General features: G+C 41.8%; 1 protein-coding gene and 1 long non-coding RNA gene across 2 annotated transcripts in view; one reads left to right on the top strand and one right to left on the bottom strand.

The window, feature by feature from the left end:
• LOC136364280 (uncharacterized) overlaps positions 1–23189 on the bottom strand; it is a 36513-nt gene extending 13324 nt beyond the window's left edge. The window contains exons 1-4 of the long non-coding RNA XR_010744131.1: positions 23082–23189; positions 7862–8015; positions 2937–3072; positions 2445–2527 (exon numbers count right to left, since the gene is read on the bottom strand). This is a non-coding gene — a long non-coding RNA (uncharacterized lncRNA). The remainder of the gene's footprint in view (positions 1–2444; positions 2528–2936; positions 3073–7861; positions 8016–23081) is intronic.
• DUSP29 (dual specificity phosphatase 29) lies at positions 7985–25952 on the top strand. The gene is made up of 3 exons (XM_066324093.1): positions 7985–8169; positions 17905–18125; positions 23020–25952. The coding sequence occupies exons 1-3, from the start codon at positions 7985–7987 to the stop codon at positions 23265–23267; spliced, it is 654 nt and encodes a 217-aa protein (XP_066180190.1). The 3' UTR covers positions 23268–25952.
• The last annotated feature ends 180 nt before the right edge of the window (positions 25953–26132 follow it).

Below are 26132 nucleotides of genomic sequence, written 5' to 3'. Positions count from 1 at the left end.
GGGTTTGCTGCAGAATAAATGGCCAGGCAGAGGATGCTGGGTACCTTCTGCCCTGTGGCCGTGGAGATCACCACTCACAGCAAAGTATTGGAGTGGAAGAGGTGTGGCTCTGACACTAGGGAACCCAGCTTGGATCTTTGATGAACCTGGCTGTGATTTACCAAAGAAAGCTTTAGGCTTTCTTCAGCAGGAAGTCATGGAACTCTTTAGGGAAGTAGAGAAGGTTGGAGGGTGCACATCTGCCTTTTTCTGGCGAGCTGTGCTCATGTCACCAGAACTGAGCATGCTGAGCACCATGTCACTCTCTCAGCAAAGAAAGGCATTTCATAAGTTAGATGGGTACTGAAAGTGTTGGCACTGGAGAAAACCAAAACAGGACATAGGGGAAGATGGTTTTCTGGTGGTGCACATGCAAGAGAAAAGGACCTTGGTCAGGATGCCATCTCTCCCATTGCCCATTTATGTGCCAGTGCTAAATCACTTGTGTACAGCATGACAGGAAACAGCAGTGCAATGCTCCTCACCCACATGCAGCAGTAACCATAGCATCGGCCTTGACAAAGGGACAACATCAAAGATGATGGTTGTTTTATTAGAGTCAACATGCAGGCATCATGTTATCTTAGTCATACCAAGACTAGGTAACTAAACTGCCAGGTTTAATGTTTCAGGTCACATCAGGGAATAGTTTTACCAGCAGATGTAAAGATCGTCATTTGGAGTGGGTAGCACTCAAGGTCAGAGTCAGCAAATCCTCCTCTAAAAATAGACTCTAGCTGCAAAGTTCGTAAGGTTTCTTTTGTCGTTCTGCTGCACTTCACAGGACCCAGTTACCTACAGCACCCACGTAAGCTTACAGGTAAGGCTAAGCAATATACATTTTCTGCTGTACTTCTGCTCCTTTTTCCTTCTTTTTGTAACCTGGTTTAGTAAAGCAGGGAGAAGACTAAGAACTAGAAAACTTGCCGAAGTAACTCTTAATTGCATCAGCTTGTTGCAGAGAAAAAAAATAATTATTACAGACTCAAAAAGGTTTTGAAAGTATAATATATAGTTTTAAAAAACCAAATTTGTTGTGTTACAGAAATCACTATATAAATTAGGAAATTAGGTGCTGAAAGTGTAATTATCTTGGAGATAATTTCAATGTAAAAGTTAGGAAATGAAAATGCAGTTTTTAAAGACTTGTAACATATGTCCCAGAATATTTTGTCTATTCTTCAATAATTGCTCCACCCTCAAGTCAAATCTAGCTTTTCCAATTGAATTAAAATTCTCTCAGATGATGCTGTGTTTTAAGTTTCTTTGGACACTCTAATAATATTTAATAAAATCTCAGCTTAATCTGTTTTCCATTAACCAGTCCAGTCAACAATAAAGACTGAGGGCAGAAATAAGTTTTTAAAAAGTCATATGTGGCTTAGAAATTCGTTGAAATAACCAGTTAGTTTTGAATATTCACAGCAGGAGGGTCTGGGAAATAATTGCACAGAGGCTACAATTATTCTGGTTTTAATCTGTTTAAAGATGACTGAAATAGATGAACTATTTTATAGTCCGTGAATGCTTTAAGCATAAGAATGCAGGGCTAAAATAAAGGAACTGAAGTAAGTGAATTTTGGTGGAGACTTGTACAGGAATAGGGAACACAGGATTGTACTGTTTGCTTAAATACACTGCAAATCCAGTTGTGGAATTTGGTAAATTTTTTAGTAGTCTTTTAGAGTAATATTTTTGAAAGACTTCTACATCACATGAAGTATTTATAAAAAAATCATCTTTTTGGCCTAGTGTCAGGGGAAAAAGACCACAACAAAGCAAGACACAACCCCACTCAAGGAACCTTTTCAGCGCCACAGCTCATTGCAGTACCCTGGGGTGCAACAAGTGTGAGGTTACAGGGGAAGCACACCGCTCTTCATGGCTGCGGCCAGCCTTCCGAGTCTGAGCAAAACAGCGTGGGGGTGGCACATCAGGGAGCACCATGTACAGTTAATTTCATTAAATCATCTGACAGAGCAGGCTTCTGTCACTGCAGCTGACCAGCTCTCAGCTCGACTGACGTCCTTTGAGTTACAAAAAGCTTAGAAACCAAAGCACTGTTTACCCTCCTCCCAAGTGCAAACACTGTGCTCCAGACATTTGCATTGGCTTCTACAAGAAATTTCCAGTTTATAAAACAGTCCTCTGCTTAGTCATACTCAAAAAGGGCAAGCACTTTTTCACCCTGAAGGGAGGTATGTGTCTGGCATGTGGGCTGGAAATGGAAGAACAGAACATTTCTTAAAAATTCAACAACTTGCTGAGTAGATCCTCCCTCGCTATTTCTGAAGACTCTCAGGCATTAGATCTTAGCAAGTGCTTATTTGAAGACCAGTTACTGAACAAGATTCAAGTCTTCTGCACATTTTTGGAAGTGTAGAACTGGTATTCTCCATCCTTACCTTCTCTTGGGTCCTTCCCTCTCATACACACTTCTTATAAACATTGTTTCTCCATGAAGTTCTTATCTAAGGTGGTTATTAAACTGAAAGAAGGAAGTAAATAAAAATAAAACCGTTAGTTTTGCAATCGTTTGTAAGGCAAGGAGGTCCCAGTTTTTACTCCCTGGAAGACAGAAGTCCAACAACTTCGGAGGTAGTGAATTCTGCCTGATAAATAAAAACATTCAAATAAGTCTCCCTCTATCCAAGATCAGAAAAGAAAACAGGAGTAATTTCATAGTAACAAGCTTTTCATGCACAAAAATCATTTGTTAATCAAAGTACAGGGGGGTTGTTTCTCTTTTTTGTTCTTCTGCTGGATTTAGTGTTAATGGCAGCAGATTAACTAGTCTCCCCACTTTTGAGGGACAAACCACCAATCAATTTCAAGGACACTGTGTTTATCTCCTACTGCACTAAAGTGGTTATGAGGTCCAGAGCATATGTCATTACTTTTGTGGACTCCTCATGAAAGGCTCAGTGCTGATAGGGAGTTTTCTTTCCTTCCTTTGGCATCTTGGAAAAAAACTTCTGATGATATCACAGTTCCGCTCCTTTTTCAGAGCCAACAACAGGTAGGAAGCGAAGTCTGAAAGCATCAGAACAGGAATAAGGTTAAAATCTGCCTCCACACTTACAAACAGGTTGTATAATTTAGGTATTTGCTAAATGCTTAAAACTTTCACTTCCCAGCTAAACCAGGTAAATTTGTGATTGCCTGGTATTTTCAGGGAGAAGTAGCTTTTAGACAACTTTGAGTACAAAACCAAGGCTTGTACTCATTTGCATATCAAATTAAACATAATAAAGCCAGCATCAGAAGCACCACTAGCACAGGTGATCCATGTCAGAGGAGCTGGGAGAACTTCCAAGAGCAGGACACATGGGTCACAAAGAATTTAAACTATTCTGCTGTATAAATATGGACTGAAGTGGGCATTAAGACAAGGAAGCCCTGAGCCCACCATGACAGAACAGTTAATACTTTTGAAGGAAAGAGTAAGGAAAATTGCCTTCTCTCCATTTTTCTTCCCACTTTTAGCCTCTCTCATTGTATATTTATACCAATGCCACTGGGCTCTGACTTTATTGAAGATCTGAAGCTTCAGGCACACAAATACAGCTACAAGTCGGCAGTCAGAGTACATAAAATGGGGCCAACAGCAGTGATGGAGGAACCCTCCCTGCCAGGGTGGGGTGCAGAAAAGGAAAGGATATATAGCCCCTTGCAAAGGACAAAGGCAAATGCAGTCCTTGTCTGTGCATGTTTGATTTTTTTCTTTTTAAATTTCTACAGCTGACTTGGATCTTCACTCCCAGGCATAAATCTTGCCAAATTGTTTGGCATCTTTATACATAGCACTAGGGCTTGCACAGCACATTGAGCCAAAAATATTAAGAAACATAGTATTTTGTTATGTAGCTAATGACTTATAGCTTTCAGTCTCAAAGTACTCAGAAGCTTCCACTCCACGTGGAAAACCAGCATTAGAAATGTACATGACACCACTGAGATGCTGATGTTCACCTCTGGATAAAAAGCTCAGTTTTCCTCAGCCATCTGTGGGATTACCAAACTGTAGAGCTCATGACTGACATTTCCAAAAGCATTAACTCACCCCTACAAATTTTGTGGTGGGATTGGACATCCCTTCAATTGAACAGATTTGAAAATGGGCTACTACGTTCTGTGACTTCATGGGGCCTTATTGGAAATTTTGTGTTAATTTGAGCAGTTCAAGGGACTCCAAACATGGTGCAGAAGGCAAATCTTTCACTGCCATATTAGTCCTCCAGCTAGACAGTGTTCATGCTCTGAATTAAACAGCAGACAGACTGGCAGATTTTTATTTTTTATTTTTTTCCCTTGCACTTTCTTTCCTCCCTCCCTGCTTTGTTAAAAATAAAATGAAAAAAGCTAAAGAGCTGTATAAGAAATTCCATCTGGCAGCTGTAGAGTAGATAGTGAACATAAAAAAGAGATTCCTTTGCTGTGCCTAATGCATGCTGCTTATCCAAATTAGCCACACAATTACTTCTATCAATGCAAAACTAGTTTAATGGTTTTTTTCTAGTGCACAGCACTTGAGAATGACTTAAAATGCAGTGTAATTTGCCACAGTGTATGTCCTGAAGTGGCTCACTAATGAAAAGAGGATTAACTCTCCATTATTCTGAATTACCATTTTGTGAAATCACTAACAATATTTTCATTTATACACATATAACCCAAGGGGGACAAATATTCCAGCCATCCAAGCGATTAACAAATAAAATTTATTAGATAACATGCACTTCGGTCTTATTTATGAAGAGAAAGATTAGGGTATAAAAATGCAGATGACTGGATTTTGATCATCCTTGTTCTGATAATACCCTTAAGTCCATGACAGCAGAACTGGGGAGCAGCAGCAGTTGAGTGTTGTGTGCACACACGGGATTGAGCGGCGGAACCCGCGGGATGCTGGGCTCAGCAGGGGGAATCTCACAGACTTCAGCGCCTGGTGTGCCCCACCCCATCGAGGTGTGCCCCTCACCCGGGTCTGACCAGCCACCACAGGAGGCACAGAGAGGGAACAGGAAGGTCTCACCAGCTCATACAGCCTGGCCTCGGCACAGGCCAGCAGAGTGAGGGGGGAACTGTGCTCTGGGCTTAGGGAAAGGGTGGGATGAGCTGCAGACCACTCTGCCTTACTGTGAGGGAACTCCTGGCCCCAGATACAGGGATGTGTTCCTCAGCATGCTCTGAATCTGGGCTCAGACCTTCCTGCTGGGACAAGGGCAGCTCTACAGCCACCTGACTTTTCGTCCCTCCCCCATAAAATAAAAAGGCTGTCCTGAAGCAGCATTTCCAGGAGCAGGCAGGATGCAGAGTTCTTTATGCAAAGGACCTAAGGACAGTCCCTACTCCAGAGAGCTTCCACATGACCCTGGGATTAGCTCAGTTGGTCAGAGCAAGGTGTTAATAATGCTAGGCTCACAATCTCTATGTGGGCCATTCACTTAGGATGATCCCTGTGGGTCCCTTCCAACTCAGGCTATTCTGTGATCTATGGTTGTGTCCCCAACACAGTGCAGTGCCATCAAGTGACTGCCAAGCTGGCACAGCACTGGTACATCATTCAGCCTGCACTAGCTCATCTATAGCCCACATGAAGCACCACAAGGGGTGGGAGCCTGCTCCAACAAGCCTGTGCAGAGGTAAGCCTGCAATCTGGCTGCCATCTGACTGCACTGGGTGAATGCTCTGCAAGAGATAGTCTCCTCTCCACGCAAGTCTGCCAGAGAAATCCAAGCTTTCCCTGCCTGGGCTTGTGCAAAACATTCATCCTTTATACCTGCAACAGCATTAAGAACAACCACTCAAAAAAAAATCCAATCTACTTTTCACTTTTTATTCCAAGAGGGCTGGCCTAGAGAATAGTCTTCCTCGAGCTTTGTTTGGTGTACGTAGAACAACTAATACGAGATGAGATTAAACATCTTTGACTCCTGGGAAGATGCAAGCCCTTCTGCCCCCAACCAAATGCTTCATGGCAATTATTTCCAGAGCTGAAGTAGCAAACCAGCCCTTTTGTCCCCTTTTCCCTCCTCCTAGTTAAACTCTGTTACTTCTTACATAGTCCAGAGTGAAATATGAAATACATGTTTTACTAGAGGAATTTCAACTGATGCTTTTCTGTGTTCTAATTCAATTTAAAAATCCCCTCAGCAGATAACATTGGCAAGGCATAAAAGAACATAGCATACTTGAAAGTTCAAGGAGCATGTGGCTTCCCAGGACAGAGAGAAACAAGGATTTCTCAGCAGTGGACGAGCTTTCAGAGTGTTAACCAAGCTTCAAACTGAGCCAGTGTTCCAGTACTACATCTGCAAATGATCGTTTGTAATTTCCCTGTTCTGAGGTGTAACAAATCAATGCACTGTGGCCACCAACTGTGATTGCTGATTGCACTGCTTTCTCTTCTTCCCTTTCTTTCCTCCATCCTATGTTATGGAGCCATGAATAAAAGTAGTCAGTCCTTCAACATCAAGGCAACAGGCTCTCAGTTTAAGATAATTCCTTACTAGACAAATAGTAGTTCTTATCAATTTCTAGATAACAGCCTAATCACTTCCAAAGTCAGACTGTCTTAGATTTGTATCTCTGACAGACAATCATTATCTACATTGCTAAGTCTGCATGTAGAATTAGCATAATTTGGCATGGGAAGGAGAAAGGCTCTCCCAGGGCATGGCTACTGGGGCAGAGAGATGGGACTTGGTAAAACACACAGGCATGCAAGGCAAGCCCAACATAAATTTGTTACAAGCTGGAATTCTCAGAGCCCTTTAAAAATCTCAAGAGAGGACCACTTAGCTAAACATCATCATCATGTTTTAAGAAGCTTGGCTGAAAGATGGATCCCCTTGCCAGTGAAAGCAAGCCAATTTTTGAACAAAGGTGTACACTTGCCAAACAAAAACTGACTCCACAATCTTACACAGCTTTGGAGTAGGAAAACAGGAATCATTTGGCTTTTTCAAGCTTTGTAGAGAATCAGAACATGACAGGCACAAAAGAGCCCAAACTGAGCAAACAAATCCCATGGGTACACGGGATGTCAGTGAAAAATGGACATCCTGCTTTCAGGAGAGCTCTACAATAGCCACATAAAGGCATTAGCCAGACTTTTAGAATTAAAAGGACACAGACGCTCAGCAACGAACACAAAAAATTTTGGGAGCAACTACAGGATTCATTGCCTGCAAGAAAGGTGGATTTTTGGCAGGCTCTACTGGCACACGTCAAAAGATCAAGCCCAACTCCACATCTTGTTACAAGTCTCTGACAGAACCACAATGCTCAATTTCTCCCTTCAAGGGAATAAGAGACATGAGCAACTGCTACCCTGAGACACCAGAGAGTCCAGCAGGAGAAATAAAAACAGAGCCCACAGGGAGATGCAGCAGATAGGGAATCTGCAGCTGGCAACACTGGAAAAAGAAGAGTAGAAGAGAGTACAACAGCACATGCAACAAGTCACCTGAATAGACACATTTTATCTCCCTACATCACTGAAAATCACACCTTTTAGGAGGGTCTTAGTTAATGATAAAAAGCCCTGACAACTTAAATTTACATTCAGTTCCCCTAGGTGCTCTAGATCCCTAGGCTGTTAGACCTACCAAATTCTTACCACTGGATCCTTCAGGAAACAAATTCTCGGCAGAGACTGGACTTCAACAATCACAAACCTTTGAGGTTTGTTTCCATTTCTGGTGAGCTCATCCAACAACATATTCCTCACCTCATTCTGGGGAGGCAGAAACCTGGGTGCAAGTGCATGTTTGCCACAGAACAGGTTCATTTGCCTCAAGAGATGCTCAAATCACACCTGCTCAATGCTGCTCCCAGGATCCCACAGCTGGAGCAGGAGTCACTTGCTTTGTGCTTTCTTGGGTTAATGTTCTGTTTTGGTTGCATTCCAGTTTCTTGCACATCCTGAGAGCGCTACTCCATGGACAAGATGTCATCAGGAAACTGGAATGCTGGGAAGAAAAATGCATATACAGCAGTCAAAGTAGATCCTGATGAGGACTATTGTACCCCAGGGGCATTTGAACTGGAGAGGCTCTTGTGGAAGGGATGCCCAAAATACACTCACGTCAATGAAGTCTGGCCCAACCTCTACATAGGAGACGAGTAAGTGTACACAGTACCCCCTGTGTAGCAGAGAAGTGTGCCTGATACATCTCCTCCACACAGGATAAGCTCTACACAAAGCTCTGGTAAACACAGCTCACCAACAGAGCAAAGTGTTTGAAACCCCTGACAGATGTCAGAGCTCCACAGAGCAATCAGAGCCTGCCGTGGCCCTGACTGTTACTGCTGCTTCAGGAAAGTGCAGAGTAAGTGCAGCCAGGTCTGCTGTTAAAGACAGTGACAGCACTGGTTGTGACACCAGTGTAGGCTGCAAAGGTTGAAGCTCGTCATGGTCTATTTTTAAATGGTTCATTTCAAGGAGCAATTTGTTACTCCTCTCTGAGTGAAAGTCGTTCCACAGCTACAGAGCATGGCCTGGATGTGTTGGCCACACCTTAGGTTAGTTTAGGCCTAAAACTTAATTCTTGAAAAGTGACTGAAGAGACAGCTCACCCTGCAGTGATATTTCTGCATTTCCAGGCCTGTGCTTGTGTACATAGAACACTCTGCATTTCCAAATTGCTCAAAGGATTAAAGCAAACAGAACCCTGAGGAAGGCAAAGCTGCAGAGATGTGTCTCACTGATCAGACCAAGTGTGATTTGGAAAAAAACCAAACCCACAAAACAGTTCTGCTGAGCACAGGACTAAACTAGAAACAGCCTGTTCCAAGAAGCAGAGAAGACTGCTGCAGCAGGAGATATGCCATCAGAAAATCCCCAACCCCAGAGCAGAGCAAGAGAGCTTTTCTTACCCCTTTGGCATTATTGATCCAGTTCCCATTTTCTTCTACACCCTGCACAAACATGACAGTCATTTTTACATCATCACTGAAAGACACAAGTAGGAGCCCCAGTGGCTCCAAAGTTCTCAATAACTTTTTAAAAGGTCCTAAAATTCATCTGTTTCCAGCTTATAAAAGAGGAAAGATATACAGCTTTGAGAGTTACAAGACTCCTAATATCATCCACCAATTACTTCTGTGGCGCCAGAGGCAACAGAAAGACACAAGAATTCTGATCCTGAACCAAGCCAGGGCTCCCACTTTTAGAGGCGGGTGGGAGAGAGTGTGTGCGTGTGTGGTGTGGGATAAAAAATTAAGCCATGGGAACAGGCTGTCCAAATGATTCAGGAACAAAAGAAAAGGGGGTTGAGTTTTTCTCTCCACATCCTGCCCTGCTCCTCCTGTTAGATATTTCTAACTCAAAATTCACCATAAAGAACAGCCTCTTCTGGCATTTATTTCCTACTTCCTTGTTTAGATTTGTTCACCAGCAGAATTATTCTGAATGAAGCTGTTAGGATAATTTTCCTCTAATCTCTATGATGAAGCTATAGCTGTGCTCGATGAGCAAAGGGATGTAACCAGACAAGAAGTCAGTGTCTCAGCCCGGGACAGCAGTCACTGACTCTTTCCTGTAATCTTACAGTAGCAGTGGCTTCTTACACCTTGTAATTTAGTAAAAGCTAGAAGGTGTGACGCTGAATACACCACACACCTGGCACTTCATACAAACTAACCAGAGGAACAGAAGTACAAGCTTCTTGAGAGGCACATAGAGCTGCAACCCGCTGGGCAGTATGTTTCTGCTGGGGACTGGTCTTAAGTCACAAGGAAAACCAGTGGTGCTTCAGTGGAAAACAAGTCCCCCACCATGACAAGACAAAAGAATGAGAAAACCAGTGGAGAAGGAAAACCAAGTGAGGAGCAGGTTGAGGGGAACAGAAATAAAACTTCACCAGAAAATGGGGCTCTCCGAAAGAGAACAACTATTGTCAGCCAGGCAAGGGCAAACTTGGCATATCAGAAAATCTGAGAGGAGAACTGGTCTGCAGGAAAGATGCATGCTTTCACTACCCTAACTAAAATTTGCTTCGAAATGGGCAAAGTCCACGGACCTTTATATCTTTCGTAGAGCGAGCTCCATATCTTACTCCTGACCAATAGCTTACCCCCTCAGTGTGGCAGGGTTTTGTATTGTTTTAAGATCTTGCTTTAAACTGGTGGCCAAAGAGATGCCACAAGCCATGAACAGATGTTGGGTGCATTTGCATCTTTAGCCATGCTAAATTAAGGTTGATCTTGAAAGAATTTGGTGGAACTCATCAACAAAATCAAATGAACACACACATACAGAGTTTATCTTCAGAGTCTCCACATCTGTGCTTCATTCCTGCCTCCTGCATTTACAAGGTTAACAGGACTTTTGACTGCTTATGGAAATGCTAATTAATTACCCTGACTACGTAACCACATCTTCCTTCTAATGCAATACAGGCTATCAAGGAGCCCTGTGAGGCCACTCCATCCTTTTGTTATGAGGCTTCACTGCAGATGTTGCCCAGAGGCAATGAAATCTCTATGAGCCTGTCAGATCCAGAATAATCAAAGCCTCAAAATATAACATGCTGTGTTCAGCTCCAACTGAAATTTTCCTCCAGCAAGTTCCAAGGGCTTTTAAAGACCAGATACTGGAATTTGTATGACACAGCCCAGTGATAGGAATAAATCACTCTTGGCCAAGATTTTGATTCAGTTGCTACCAGGATTAGTGTTTGCTTGTATCCTCCTCATATTTAGAAGTCTTCTAAAGGGATAGAAAGCAGCCTTGTCTTTCTCCTCTGTTTCACTGGCCACCTGGTTGCTTGCACAGGCAGTTTTCCTGGCAAATCCCAAACCTGCTTGGTTGACTGGGATCACATGGAAAATATCTGCCAGTTACTCATCTTGCAGTTTCTTCCCGCAGCTCTTCAGTGATGGCCTTACTAAATGACGTTTAGGCTTTCACTTTTCTGAAGTTCAAAAAATATTTCAGCTGAAGACAAAGGCCTCCAATTTGTTTTCCTCTTAAACATTCACTAGGTCTCATTAGGATTTAAGGCCTGATCACAATTTCAGGTCTTGCCATATTTTCAAACTATTCCCAGAAAAAAAAGACGTTTTCTGAAATGTAACTCTTTACAAGTAAAGTATGAAAAATAATTTTCTGGGTACGCAGCTTAACTGAGCTTGCAATTCACAAAAGTCTGTGCCTGTGCTGTGCCATGGCTCAAGAGCTTCAGAATTAATGCAGGTAAGGAAAATGAGTAACTGAAACCCACAATTTGGAGTGCATAATAATTAAGATAAATAACTAAATACTAAATATATGCATAACTGAAATTAATTCTCTCCTCTTACCTTTCTGCAGAGAAGCAATACAGTATGGTTTTTTCCAAGTGACTAAGTAAAAAGACAATTTACACTAAGCTAGAGGAAAACAGATGGGACTCACTCAGGCTGGAAAACAGCTACCTCCCACTGTTTAGAATTATGAACTCCTAGCATCTACACCAGTATTAATCATATAAAAAGAGAAGCAAATGCAGATTTAGATTATAACAACACTCTTGAGGACATAGATTTGACTTGGGTAGAATGAGAACCTGCCAGTTGTAACAGCAGTTTAACAGTCCAGAAAATCAGATCTTTAACACTGAACAGTAAACCTCAATGCTCCAATGGTTTCCAAGACAAGTGACACTTCTCCATAGAACATCTATCAGTGATTTCTAACATTCTAACTGAAGTCAAGACCAGGAACTGACTGACCACAGCACATGTGCTTGGTGCCATTGCTGTATAGAAAGCAGAGAGCTATTTCCTCTGTCTAGGTTGTATCACTTACAAAAGTGAAATCCACCATCTCAGGCTAGAGGAAAATGAACTACTAAATCTTTTCTATCCCATATTCTGACGATCCTGTTCAGTATTTTCAGTGGTACTTAAAAATTCTTTTAATTCACACTGAACAGGAGGTACCCAGAGAAATGGAGCAACACCTCAGAAGGAAAAGGGGATACAATGCTACACTATCTCTAGACTCCCTCAGTGCTGGAGTTACCAAGGAAAATTGGGTCAGTATTATTGGAAAGTCTCAACATCTCTCCTCAGGAGGGAGAACTGCCAGATTTTCTTAAGGAAGTGTCAATATTGCCTATATTCAGCAAGCTTCTTTCTGACACTGACCATCTGGTAAATTATCATCCTGCATTGAGCTTTCTTTTAGCACTTAAGTAAATGGAAAAGTTCGAGAGAGACGATTCCTCTCCTCGTAACATGTTGCCTCAGATTTCCTGGTGTTTTGTCAATCTGGGTCACGTCAATCTGTGGCTTTACAGTCTATACTGAAACATGTTTGCGTTGCACAACCTTTGCATGAAGTTTAAGAGACTTGGCTCTACTCAAAGTTGATAAGCACACCAGTCATCTGATTGAGCAGTACCAGCTGCAAGGTGCTGACTTACCTGGGGAAGGAGTTGCTCTGCCCACACCCTCCTGGGTATTTTGGAGGATTACTTCCCTTCCTTTAGGTGTACTTATGTTTTCCTCACAAGCCGCCATATCTTCTCTTTGTTAGCTGCTTTCAGCATACTTAATACTGCATGTGAAGGTGCAGGCTGCAGTGCCTGCAAGTTCTTTTCCCCTCTCTTCCAATTTCATTGGTTTGGACAACTTTCTAACAAAAGCAGCTGGGGCTAAAGCTTGTTATGGCAGTATTTCGGAAAAGAGAGAGGGGACTTGGTACACTGGAAACAGCAACCTGAAAGAAAGCATTCTTTTTCAGGTTATAACTACTTACACTCTTTCTTCCAGAAGAACACAGAGTTTGCTGCAGCACTTGCTATTAATCCCGTGAAATTTAGCCACGAAACTGACAGCAGGCACAGTTGAAGTCTCAGACAAGCCCTCTACTTGCCCTTGCACAACCCAAGAGAGGTAAATAATCTTTTGGGAACCATCTGAAAATGGATGACACTTTTGTCTGGGTCAGTTTCCCCTTTTGGTGGGTCTGTTAGTATCAATATATCCATATGTGAAAGTGATTTTATCTCCAATTTTCACCACTGAGGGGGGATTCCCACATCAAAGTACTCCCCCTTGCCTCAGAACTTTAAAAACATGAGTCCATCTGCCCTACAGTAAACGCAGGGTCAGATTCAGCAAAGCACTGAGCTTTTGCTTAACATAGAGAAAAGGACTTCTGGGTATACTTAACTTTTAGCATAAGTTTATATGCTCTGAACTGAAGAGCTGACGAGCTTTTACATGGGACTAATCGGCCTAGGTCATCTCTTACTAAACTGAATTACATGGAAATTTTCACTGTTACCTCCCAGTGCCACACTTCACTTTCCTCGCATAGGAACACATGCAAGGCAGACACTGGAGACCACAGCCCCACTATGTAAAAGGAGATCAAGTGCTAATAGCACAGAGGGTGGAGATCTACAATATGGAAACAATTGCAAGAGTAGCCAAGTGCTTACAACTTTACCTACACTGGCATTTGTAGAAAAATCCTCTTTACAATGGCTACTTAAAATTCATCCAAAATCACAAAAATGGAAGCATTAATCACAATTTAATAGGAAACAGCAGCACCCAAAGAGAGGAAAAGAAGAATGTTGTTAGCTTGACTATTACACTCTGGTAGTGAGCCAAATGCAAGGGGAAAAAAACAATACCTTTTCTAGTCAAAAGTAAATTAGGAATAGAGTTATAAGTCCTCCAAGAAGGTAATGATTCATATACCCCTGAACAATCCTATGCTATTAGTAACCTCAACCAATCAGATATTCATGCCTGATTTATTTCTCTCTTTCCTCTACAATACTGATACCTCAGGCATGGTAAAAACTGCAAGGAAGGCCAAGAGCATTCCCCTCTCCTTGGGGTGTCATCAGAAGCATCAGGCATGATGAAACACAGCCAACCCCACAGGCTCTGGTTACAGTGTACAGAGGGATGCTTTCACAACAGCATCGACACTGCAGACTCAGCTGAGGGTGGAAGGCAAACCAGTCCTTCTCACAAAGCCAGAGCTCACTGCTGCCTACGGGCAGTCCAAGCAAACATGTGGAGTGGCACAGTAACACTGCTATTTACAGACACACAGGACCCCCTGTGAGGCCTGACCAGGCTGTTTCTTGCTCTGTTAACTGGCAGCCAAGCTGCTGCACACACAGCGTGACCCCGAGTTTAACTGCCTACACTATGGCAATGCCGGTCTCAGCACAGGCCATCTCTGCCTGGGAATGTTTATGATCAAAGTACAAAGTACTGGATGACAGGAGGTAAAAAGCAAACAAACCTGAGCCACTATGACAAGTGGTGGTCCAGCTGGGCTCTTGGCCTAGAATTTGGGAAAAGATTTTACAAGGAAAAAAAAGAGGAAAAGTTTTCAGGGAACAATAACGAAATCTCTTACGAAAATACAATTAACAAGACTAAGACTAGGGGAATAGAGAGAAAGACAAAAGAGCTAAAGTACTTTCTAATCTCCATATTAGGTTTGAAACCAAGCACTCTTGCTCTTGAAAAAGACTAAGTGTCACTTCAACTTTCTTCAAAAGATGCAGATTCCAAAGCCCAAGGCAAGCACCTCTTGCAGTCCAGTGAACCCTATTTTCTACTACACAACAACTGTTTCTTCATATCTTCACACATTACACATTAGAAACTTTAGGAAAAGCTTTCCATAGATAAAAGTGCCCAGGGTGTCTGCTGTAAGAAAGGTGCCTGACATCCTCTTTACAGACTGTGTGCACCAGCTTGGCCTGCAGATGAAAAAGCCACGTAGCCACAGGACCTGTACTGACCCTGCTCTGCTTAGGGCAAGTATTTTAGGTCTTGCTTCCACTAACAGGTTCTACAACACCTACACACAGTTTGAGTGATAGCTATTCCGGTGAAAATGTGGAGAACTGAACAGATTTGAGTACTCAGCACTAAGCATTCATTCTCTGAAAGTTTTCCAGATTAGCAATGTCAGTGGAAAAAATATGCATCCATATTATAAAGAAACAATTCCATTGGGTAAGGTTCCATTCAGTCCAAAGGTTATTGCCAAATCAGTTTGCATATCAAGCACAATTAGAAAGCAGATAACATTTTAAAGTCAGCCTAGCCCAAGCATTGAGGAAAACAGACCATAAATTCCTTGGTACACTTGTAATGAAATCATCTTCTGTGAAATAATTTTTTTAACAGCAAATTACATCTGAGCATTTATAATGAAGTTTTTCAGCACCATTCAAGGTTGATACATTGCTGCTTCTGAGTCCATTTCCAGCCCAAGCCAGGAAACAAATGGAGCAAACAGAGTAACAATGTGCATATTACCAACCTTTGACAGGTAAAGGGCAGAACAACAGCTAATGCATTTGTGATGCAAAATTATTAAATAAAAAGGAGGAGGATTGATTCTGTCCTGGGCCTCAAAGTCACAGAATGGAGCTACAGGCAAGACTGGGAGATGGAAGGGAAAGTTGACAGGAGCTTGGTCAGGCTGAGCAGACTGCTTGTGCGAGTTTCTGGAACAAAGTACCCCTTCTTTCTGAATACCTATTGGAAAACCAAGGCCACCCAAAATTGCAAAATCAGTTCCCAGGAAACAGAACAAGACTGTGACTGTGCAGAAAAATGCATTAGTTGCACCCACTGTGTCAAAAGGCAATCTTCAATCAAGCAAATAGGAAAATTTGATTTAATATAAAAACAAGTGTCAAATGTTAATGACTGTAACCTATTATATGGCATTGTCCTTGCTCAGAACTTCATAATTTAATTCTAATGCTACTTATTAGCCTGAGCAGTGCTTACAGAAGCCAAAGTGTGATAGTATCTATAGTCCATCCAAACCTTCGGTTTTCTACTGACCCTAACTACTCTGCAGTCCTACTTCCTACTCAGAATGTAGGTCTCCACTTGCAAGGGTTCTCCTTCTGCATGAGTCTCTGACCTGAAGTTCTCAGTTTTATGTGGTTTGTAGGGTACATGCTTTGGGCCAAGTCTGATGAATGAAAACCACATTTTCTCTATTCCAGCATCAGGGAGGCAAAACAAAGACAGACTTAATTTGAAAGCAGGAACTGTAGCTCACCTTAAGGACATCAAAATGAAGAGTAGTTATTCACTGCACCCTTACACTTCAGCCAGGACATTTAACCTGTTTTAAATACTTTCCATCCTTTCAGTATAGAACTGAAGTGTCTTTACTGGAAATGTATGCATCCAGATCATACACACCTAAAGAGAATCCTAAGGCAGAAAGAAACCTCCTAAAAGGATAGAGAAGAAATAAAGTCTTCCTTGGTCAATCACTGCTATAGGAATACAAAGGGAAGGAGTAAGCATTATTTAACATGAGGTGGAGGTGACAACTTCCAGCATTAGCAGCAGGATGCTGCTGCTTCTCTGTCCTCCAGTCCACTGAACTTATTAGGTAGGCGTCACTAGACTAAGACAAGCTTTTATTGACTTTTTACATGATCATATAGAGGATGTGTGACAGTATTTCATGGCAAAAATACCTGTTTTGTCAATTATCATTCCTGACCAGAAAGGAATTCCTTCAGGGCAGTATCTACTCAGAACAGCCAATGATCATGGGCTTAATTTAACTAAGAGCAAGCATAGGTAAAACCTTCAGTATCCATATCCCAGTTAAATGCTCTAATCATTAGGTTCTTGACTGCTCAGAGGGGAGTTTTGACTTAGAGGGTGGAAAGGCAGTCAACTTCAAGTTATAGTGGGCTGTCACCACTAGAATTATGAAACACAGCAGGTTGCCCACCACAATGTCCTGTGTGACAGCTACATTTATACATGGAAGTGTTCAGGAAACTTTCATGAAGAGAGGTACTTCTGTTTGGAAAAAGCTTTCTTATATCATGCAGTAGTTACGTGAAAATACATTAACAGAATAAAGGCTATGCCATTTTTTCTTTTTGTAAGAAGCTTTGTAGTTTTCCTAGGCACTAATGAAACTTGACAGCTTTTTCAGAAAAAAAACTTTCCCAAACTAAAAGCTTTCTGTTATAGAAGAAAAAAAGTTTTCATATGCCTGACCATGAACTTTACATTTTTTTAGGATTTTCATCCTAAAGCAAGCATCTACAGTGGGTATTGAACATAGAAACCTAAGCTTTCCTCTCCTCTCTGACTTCCTTGTCCAAGGGAAGAGAGGACAAGAACAAATAAGAACATTTGGCTAAATACATGACTTCCAGCTTCCTCTGAAGGCTAATATCCAATTTCCTTATCTAGTTCTTTTTGCTTTAGACCCCTGGTTTCACCAAACAAGACAATAAAATGGAGTTGTGCTAGGAAGTTATATTCACACAAGGGTGGCCTTTGAAATTTTTTTTTTTAATGGAAATGGAGAAAAACTCAGTAGCTTCTTTTGGGGAAGAAGAGCTTCTTTTTGAATCCCAGATTTTACTACTGACATATTACTGACTCTTATTACATCTGCAATATCATTTGATAGGACAGAAGGGGAAAACAGCATTCATGGGTCCTATTTCAAGTTCTGCTACTGATTCCCTTTTCTCACTTTAGATGATTTCTTTCTGTATCTCAAGTTTCTTCTTGTACAAGATGGATTGAAGCCAGTATTGCCTATGTGCAAAGGTAACAGGAAAATAAATTAATATTAAACATGCTCTAAGGACCTGGGGGAGACAATTAGGAACTCAAAAAAGAATGACAACTTCAACTGAATGACAGTATCTTAAGACCCTCTGAATGACAGTATCTTAAGACCCTCAAAATGGTAAATGATGCATTGTTAAAGCATTATCAGTTTCACTACCATTTAGAACATACCAAATCAGAGGTTTTCTTAATTTTGTTTTTTTTCCTAGTCTTGAAGAAGCTTCTTGACTTACATGACAGCTCTTGTTTCACCAGAAAAACCGCGCTGGATCGCTACAGCCTGGAGAAGGCGGGATTCACCCACATCCTCAACGCGGCTCACGGGCAGCGCAACGTGGACACTGGCCCGGAATACTACAGCAGCATGACTGTGGAGTACCACGGCGTGGAAGCTGATGACCTCCCCACCTTCAACCTCAGCCAGTTCTTTTATTCGGCTTCCAAATTCATTGATAATGCACTTCAGGATGAAAGAAGTAAGGAGGGTGCTGAAAATGGTTCAAACCAGTATAATATATTAAAAGCACAGTTCCATGGCATTTAACCTTGTGGGAATGAAACAAGTCCAATACAGTTTAACAGAGACTATAAAACTAGGAGTAGGGACCCAGATTAAGAGAGGGTAGTGATGAAATTAGGACCCTTCTCACTGATACCCATCCAAGAGCCCCTTACCAAGCCCTTTTGTCGAAGTTCTCACCACAACTTGTATCAAGGGGTCCTGTCTGACAGATTTTTTGTTGTTGTTTTGACTCCTTCAAAAGCACATCAAAGACAAGTGGAAATTGCATAGGTGCCACGAGTATGCTGTCTTTTCCTCCTTTTCCTAATCAGTCCCTATCAAGACAGGTTTAATGAATATTAGTTGCATAGTGGTGGGAGTAGAACACGAGTGGTCTCAGACATTCCATGCCGTCATTCCACAGCTTCATGCTCTGCAGCATTAGATCCTCTCTATATTGAAACCACCCTTCTTGCCTGACCATCAGATTTACTCCAACCTGTAACATTTATCTCTCTGCCATCTTCCAAGCAGCAGGGAACTGATACAGCTCTGACAGCAGTAATCTAGAAACATTTCATTACAGTGTTTGTAATCTCTCAGCTTGATTACTACAATTCATTATTTGCTGATCTCCAGCAGTGTTCTATCAGAAAGCTTTACACTGATGTGAAGTGCTACAGCTTAGGCCTCACAGTGACTTTCAATATTACTCCTACTTCTTCCCCCACATACTTGTTAAAAAATTCTCAGCAGGATATTTTACCAGAAACCAGTTGAGAAACCTACAACTTTCCTGCTGACCTATACACACCTTAATACAGAGGGTGAGATACCAAGTTTCTAGCTTTGTGTCAGCTTCTGTTCTTGGCTGTCTAGCTCAGCTGCAGGCAGTTACTACCTGACTTGCTTCCAATAGCCAGACAGGTCTTTACAATTTTACGCTTTCAGCAAGTACAGTCCACACAACAGTCCCTTCTCTTGCTCAGAAGAAAACCTTGAAAGCGAATCAGTTTTAAAAATCAAAGTCCTAATAGCAGGAGAAACTGCTTCAGGAGCTTACTTGCTTATGAAGAAAGATACTAAGCATTTCAAAAAAGTGTGTCTGAAGCACTGCCTTTGGAAAGGAGAGGATAACTAACACACACCCGTGTCTAGCCATGGCTGGAGGCCAGAGGTCAGCGTCAGACTGGAGTCGCTGGAATAAGAAATGCAGACTTCCTTATTCCCACCACCCTCCTGTTCCAGTAAGACTTTAGTCTGCTGTGCTGAGGTAAAGAAACAAGCACAAGGGAAGCAGCAAGGGCAAGCAAAAAGCCTTGCTTCTCAATAAATATTGTAGGAGGAAAGGGCAAGATGAGGAGATATTAACCTTTTTGTTTCAAAACCACATCAAAGCCTAGGAAGTCCTGAGACAGTAGCAAGCACCAGCCCAGCATTCTAACACAAAACCAAACTGAAGAGTGACTGGGTGAACAAACAAAACAAAAAATCTGCACTCAAGCAGATTCTACAAATTGCAGTGATTTCTGTAGCTGTAGTAATTTCTGCCACATTCACATGGCTTTTAAACAAGTTAGCTAGGATCTTTTCTGATGAAGACCAATAAAATAAAGAACTGCTGTAATACTCATGAAGAAAAAGAGCAAGCTCTTAACTTTCTCATGAGGGAAAAGTAAAATGTATGTATGTACACCTTTTATCCCTGCCACAGATATGCATAAAGACACTATGCATGGCCCAGGAAGACACTGAGGTTTAAAGCATGCCAATAACTTTCCAATACACATTTACAGAACAGAATGACTCCAGAAACTAGACTAAAGTGTGGACTGATGCCTTCTATGGAAGAAAAGACTAGAGGTACTTAGTGCTCTCCTCCAATAACACGAATGTGTTATTTACGAATGCACATCTTGTGCAGAAGGGTATTCTGTGTTCAAGTGCCAAATGAACAGGCTATTTTGCGTGCACCTTCCTGACTGACAAAGAACATCCAAATTCCTGAACAGGATTTTGTATGAAGTAACCAAGCACTTATCTCCAGTGGTAATGACCTGGGACTTCAGAGTATGGTGCAAAATACTTCTGATCGGTAACACCTTCGAATTAGAACTGAGCAAATGCAGAGAGGGAAAAGGGGAAGAAGGAAGAAGTTTCAGCTTGTGTGACCAGAATGTCTGTGCTAATGAATTTACTCTATCTGTATCTGGGGTACAACCTTCAGCCAAATGATCAAATTATCGAATAGATGTCTTCATATAATGATTTTTGCTGGGAAGATGCTCAATAGGCAATGCTGTTGAAATAAGTTTCAGTCTAATGAAGAAGGCTCTCTCTGAAACAGACCAGAAAGCCTGGCAATTTGGATACTCTCGAAACAGACATAATTCTAACTTAACATTCCAAATCATCGCGATGGTGAAGAAACTCCCTGATCAGAACAGTATTTGCAGGGTTTAAGCATGGGCTGATGGACATAAGAACAGTTGTAAGAGTAAGATTGAGAGGCAAATTCTAATGGGTCACAATTATGCATGCTGTCATTGAGCTGTGCATAAAGCTTTCCCAAAACATGCAATTCAGACCATTGAACAGCTTAAAATTTTTATCAGTGAGGCCTGTAAAACATGAAAGGAAGATATTATTTTAAGAAGTTTTTACGTTTCCTACTAAGCTACAGATTTAATACTCATTCCTTTGGAATTTTAGTTCCTTAGAATGTAGAATAGAGGGGAATGGCATTTTCACTTCACATTAGAATGTCAGAGAAAAATATATTTAAGATAGATTTTAAAAGAAAACAAAGTGGGAAGAAACATATGAGACAGACAGAAAGACTTGAAGCTTTTGACCAAAGACACCTCAACATTCATGGCTCCAACTGACTCTGGAAAAGGAGTGCTACACCTAGACAAATTTTCAAGAAACACAAACCAAAGTCAAGTGAACTAAGTATTTCAGAGATCAGTCACCACTCAGCAGACCTCTGTCTCTGTGCACTGATACTGCATATTCTAGCACACTTTGAAGATATAAATGGCCAGAATCTAAGACTGCAAGAGCAGACTTCTGGGGAATGAGGGTTCAGAGCGGTCCTTATACTGGAATGGAAGAGACTACAAAATAGTATAGAAGGGACACGGCTCTGCAGGAGAGTGTCAGTGTTCTGCTGTAAGATGCAGTTGGTTCTTGACTATTCATACACAGCAAAGGACAGACTTCCTTTTCTCTATACCAGCAGACATTTCAGAAAATTGTACAGCCATTTTTTGCCTTTGTTAACACAATACCAAACTGTTATTTTCTCCTAGATCTCCTGCATTTGCCACCCACACAAAGGAAAGTGTTCCTTGTCCCACCATGTATTTTGTCACCTCAACAGCAACAGATTTACAAGGTGGGAAGCTCTAAAGAGAAGCACTGAAGGGCTAAACAAATGAGTGTTTTCATCCACTTCAAATATTTGCAGTAATAATAGAATGGATTATCATTTTCCAGGAGAGGAAGAGGCACTTTTAGTTATCAGAAGGAATGGAATTTTGCCAAGATGCCTCAAAGACTATCTGCTGGGATTAGGATGCAGACTGTAACCATTAATCCTTCAGTGTTGGCAGTTCCTGATGCATCCACTACACAGCAGTGCTACTTGTGCCAAGGCATCCTCTCGTGCCTGGAAGCAAAGGAGTTAATCGACAGGAGTCATGGCTTTGCACCCAGCACTTCTCACTAGGCATAGCTGACAGAGATAAACTATTATTGGCCCTGATAGCATGGTTTTTATTTTTTTTCTCCTGTGGCAATTCTGCTTAGCAGGGTGTCAGAGAATGTGCTCCAAATCTACTTCCTTCAGCAGTTCAACCTTTTGCAAGACCCCCTCAAGGGCTTTGAATCATTTTTGGAAATCTTTTGAAGTGTTTCAAAACCTGTCAATCAGACCTGAACCCACTTACTATTCTCTTCCTCCACCTCCCTCAGATACTGCTAACATGGAAGGCTCCACTTTGACTTACAACCTTGTTACTATCCAAAGCCAAGGACTTTCTGCCTCTGGAAGCCCCAGGTTAAGCCAGGCAGTGTCACAGAGTTAAACCGTGGCATGTTTATTCAGAGGTGAAAATTCTTGGCGAAGACTCCACACTCACAGTACACGAGACAGGCAAGGAGATGATATTAGAACACTCAGATGGTGGTGGTGATGAAACATTACTTGCATTCAACGTAACAGGGTGCTAGCCAGAAATTTCTACAGAAGCTTTTCTATAGTGTAAGAGGTGGTTTCTTTCCACTCCCTGGTTAAATGCCTATGACCCTTATTCTCTGCCCCCAAAAATGGGTATAAAGTACTGCAATCTACATCTCAAAGGACATTATTGTCAGAACAAAATACCAAAGTCAATTTTGGTTACTTTTTGTGTCTAGTCAGTAGAACTGAGAAAGGCACCCCCCTCATGCATTCCATTTATTCTCATGGAAGGAGAGTCTGAGCACACACCAAACCCTCCCACACCCTTGTGCTTTGGTCATTATTCCCAAACACAGAGTTACGTACACACTGTTTGTGAGGCACATAAGACAAGGCTGCAGCAGGACTTGCTATGATACTTAATGCAGCCCCCAGGCCTTCTCTGCAGGCTTTGGTCACAAATAAAAAGATATTTGGTGTAGGATTAAATGGGTCATCCCTACTGCAGATGCTGTTCAGGTGTAAGATTTACAGCCTCAGTTTTCCCTCATGTGAAGAGAGGCTTATTGACTGCTGGTAAGGGTAGCCAAACATGAAACAGCAGGGGCATTGCAGAAACCTTCACTGTCAAAAGGAAAGGACTGCCCAGGTCACCTGTGATGGTGTCCCTTTGTTCCCACAGGCAAGGTGCTGGTTCACTGCGCTATGGGCCGCAGCCGCTCAGCCACGCTGGTCTTGGCTTACCTGATGATTTACAAGAACATGACAGTGGTGGATGCCATCGAGCAAGTGTCAAGGCACCGCTGCATCTTGCCAAACAGGGGCTTCTTGAAGCAGCTGAGAGAACTGGACATAGAGCTGGCACTGCAGAGGAGGAACAGCAAGAACAGCCTAGCACCTGCTGAGCAGCAGAACAGCTCCACCATCTAGCATTGTCCTGGCACAGCTGTGCTACTGGAAAAGAAACTCCATAAAAGGAGGGGAGGGGAAGGTGTAGTTAATTACACAGTCACAAGGATCATTTGTTATTTGCTGGAAAAAAAAAAAAAAAACAACAAAGTAATTTCAAATACAATGTCAAGATGAGAAAGAAGGGAACCCAAATTTAAAACTCATCACCTTAGAAAGTTCCAGCCTTAGCAGAATTCTTTGTTACATCAACAAGTAAGTTTTTCTCTCTGCAAAAAAACCCCAAACATTTACAACGCAAAAGCAAGCACAACTTAAAACTCTCTTCTAGCTGAATATCCCCAAAATCCTGATCTTACTCAAGCCCATAGCCTTTAAGGGAGTGCAGATAGGCACTCCTGAAGAAATCTTGCAGGAAAAACACTGAATTGTTTAGTCCAGAGTCCTGAAAGTTTTCACAGAAGTTTGCCTTTTTGTGCTGGTTTCTGGCAATTCTTTTTTTTCACAGTGATAATGCAGGGCAGCACAGCAGTTAGAGAGGCTCTATGTGAGGCTCAACTCCACCATGAGAACTAGAAGCAAAGCAACACCCTTGAGAAGGTCAGATGCACGAGCAGCTACGATGGACAACAATTCAAGGAGATACATACACATGACATTTTAGGACTTCCAGGTGTAAATTCATTAACTTGTCCTAAATTCTTCAACTGCCTGAATCATGTCCTTTACATTGTTGCAATGAAGTTCAACCCTGAACTTGTAGAGCTCCAAAAGCCCGCTAAGTAATAATGGATTATAACCAGTTCTAATTAGATTTAAGAAAAGGCAACAGACACCAATGAAGCCTTTTAAAAAATGCCTCTCAGTGACCTAACAGCAGAAGAAAGTTGCTGCAGTGCTTCCAGACCCCCTTCAGATCTATCGCTACAAAATGTTACCTCCTATCTCAGCTGTAGCCATCTGACTTAATAAGCCATTGTGCTCCCACATGGTCACATTTGTTAATAATTGCATCTGTTAACAGAAGTGCTGCTAATACACTAACGGGGGCACCAATCTGCTTTCCTGCCCTAACTTCTTCCATTTACCCTGTTCACTATAAATTATCACCCAACTGTATTTTGAAACAAGGACAGTTAGGCCAACATCTGATATTCTTCAAATGTACTTCAGAGGAAGATCACAATTATGCCACGTTAACCTTTGCTGCATCTGCGAAAGGTGCCGTCCTCACCCTCCCTTATCAGAATTTTACCTAACTGAATGTATTGGATAGGAGGTATTTGCTCAGTGCTGAGAGGAATGACCTGGCCATCGAGCACACAGGAGAGCCCTCTTGGTCTTTACCAGCTAACAAAAGATTCTGCAACTCTGGTACAGTACAGACTGTGCAAGTCTGGATACTTGAAAAAAAATACAGGGGAGAAATGTGCCATTGAGAACTGCAATGATATGCTACTAACCAGAGTTGAGCACAACTTTATATATTCTCTGTAGATGTTAACAGTGCTTCACTGGCTTGACACCTCCAGTGTGAAGGCCTTTCTATTCCTTCACTTCCTTTTGGGGCCCAAAACCCAGTAAATCATTTATCTCCAAACAGTAACTGTAGCCAAGGCTGCTGATAACTGTAATGCAACACTTTTGATTTATCATTTGGATTTATCTGCATAATAAACAACTTATCTTTAAACTCTCAGAAAAGCAGACCACATTTAACATAACTAAACTACTGCTAGAAACCAAAATAGCTATCACAATGCAAACAATATTCATGATAGAGATACATAAGCTCTGGGACTTTGTGCAAATTAAATATCTCTATACCTGTATTAGGAGGGGAAAAAAACCCACCAGGAAAAAACCCAGAAACAACAGGGAACACAAAGGAAGTAATGTGACATTTCAAAAATAAATAAGCACTCACAATGTGGGTTTAGAGCAAAAATACTTTTGGATGGCGTCCCTCAACTCTTTCCGCCTACTTTCATAGACCTTCAAGTGCACCTTTTCACATCACCTCATTGTGTGCTGCAGTTTAATTCAGAGACTTCCATGGCCCTGCCTTCCTTTCTGCTGGCAGGGAAAGCTGAGCATTTTGTAGTATTGGCTTTACAGACAGTAATTCTGTACCAAATGATAAAACAGAAGATAACAAATATCTGTGAGGATTTCTCTTTGTCAAGCTACAGGTTGTCTTCTTTCTTATCCTGCAGGAGAGCTTGATGACTGATGTAACTGAAAGAGGATTTCTCATTGATTTACATGCATAATTGATCACGCTCAGCACTACAGAAAATTGCCAGGGCCATTCTTTCTATTTACCATGCTGATATAAATTGAGTTTGTTTCCATCAACCACTCTGCCACATGGACAAATTAAACAGCTTATAAAACCGAGAGACAAATAGTGCTCTAACATGGAAGATTAGTACCTTCAGCAGTTCTTTGCTTCTGCTTATATCAGAGATTCTTAAAATGTTAGTAAAAAGGTGGTTGCATTTTGCCCACTGCTAGGGGATCAGGCAAACCTGAGTGCAACAACACTTACCACTTCTGTCTTTGCTAAAAGGCTGAGTGCAGCTTCCAGGATGAAGTATGGGATTTGGCAGCTTCCAGATGAAGTCTGTCCTGCTCCAAAGACAAGTATCCTTCCTAGAACCAGGTCTCGCCTGAAGGACTCTGCTGGCACAGCTGTGCCAATTAAGCAGTCATTTACTTCCCAGCTTTTTTTGCTTACTGTTCTCCCAGAATTAATGAGACAATCAGAAAAGCAGAAGTTCTGGAAGATGTGACTTCCACAAAGTGAGGCAACTCTGCCAAGCTGCTGATCAGCTGAGTCACAAGTGTCAGCAGCACCGACTCCAGCTACAAGCCAGGTCTGCA

This window comes from Sylvia atricapilla, chromosome 8 (assembly GCF_009819655.1).
Source record: "Sylvia atricapilla isolate bSylAtr1 chromosome 8, bSylAtr1.pri, whole genome shotgun sequence".
Classification (NCBI taxonomy): domain Eukaryota; kingdom Metazoa; phylum Chordata; class Aves; order Passeriformes; family Sylviidae; genus Sylvia; species Sylvia atricapilla.
This window is presented reverse-complemented; position numbering and strand designations above follow the sequence as displayed.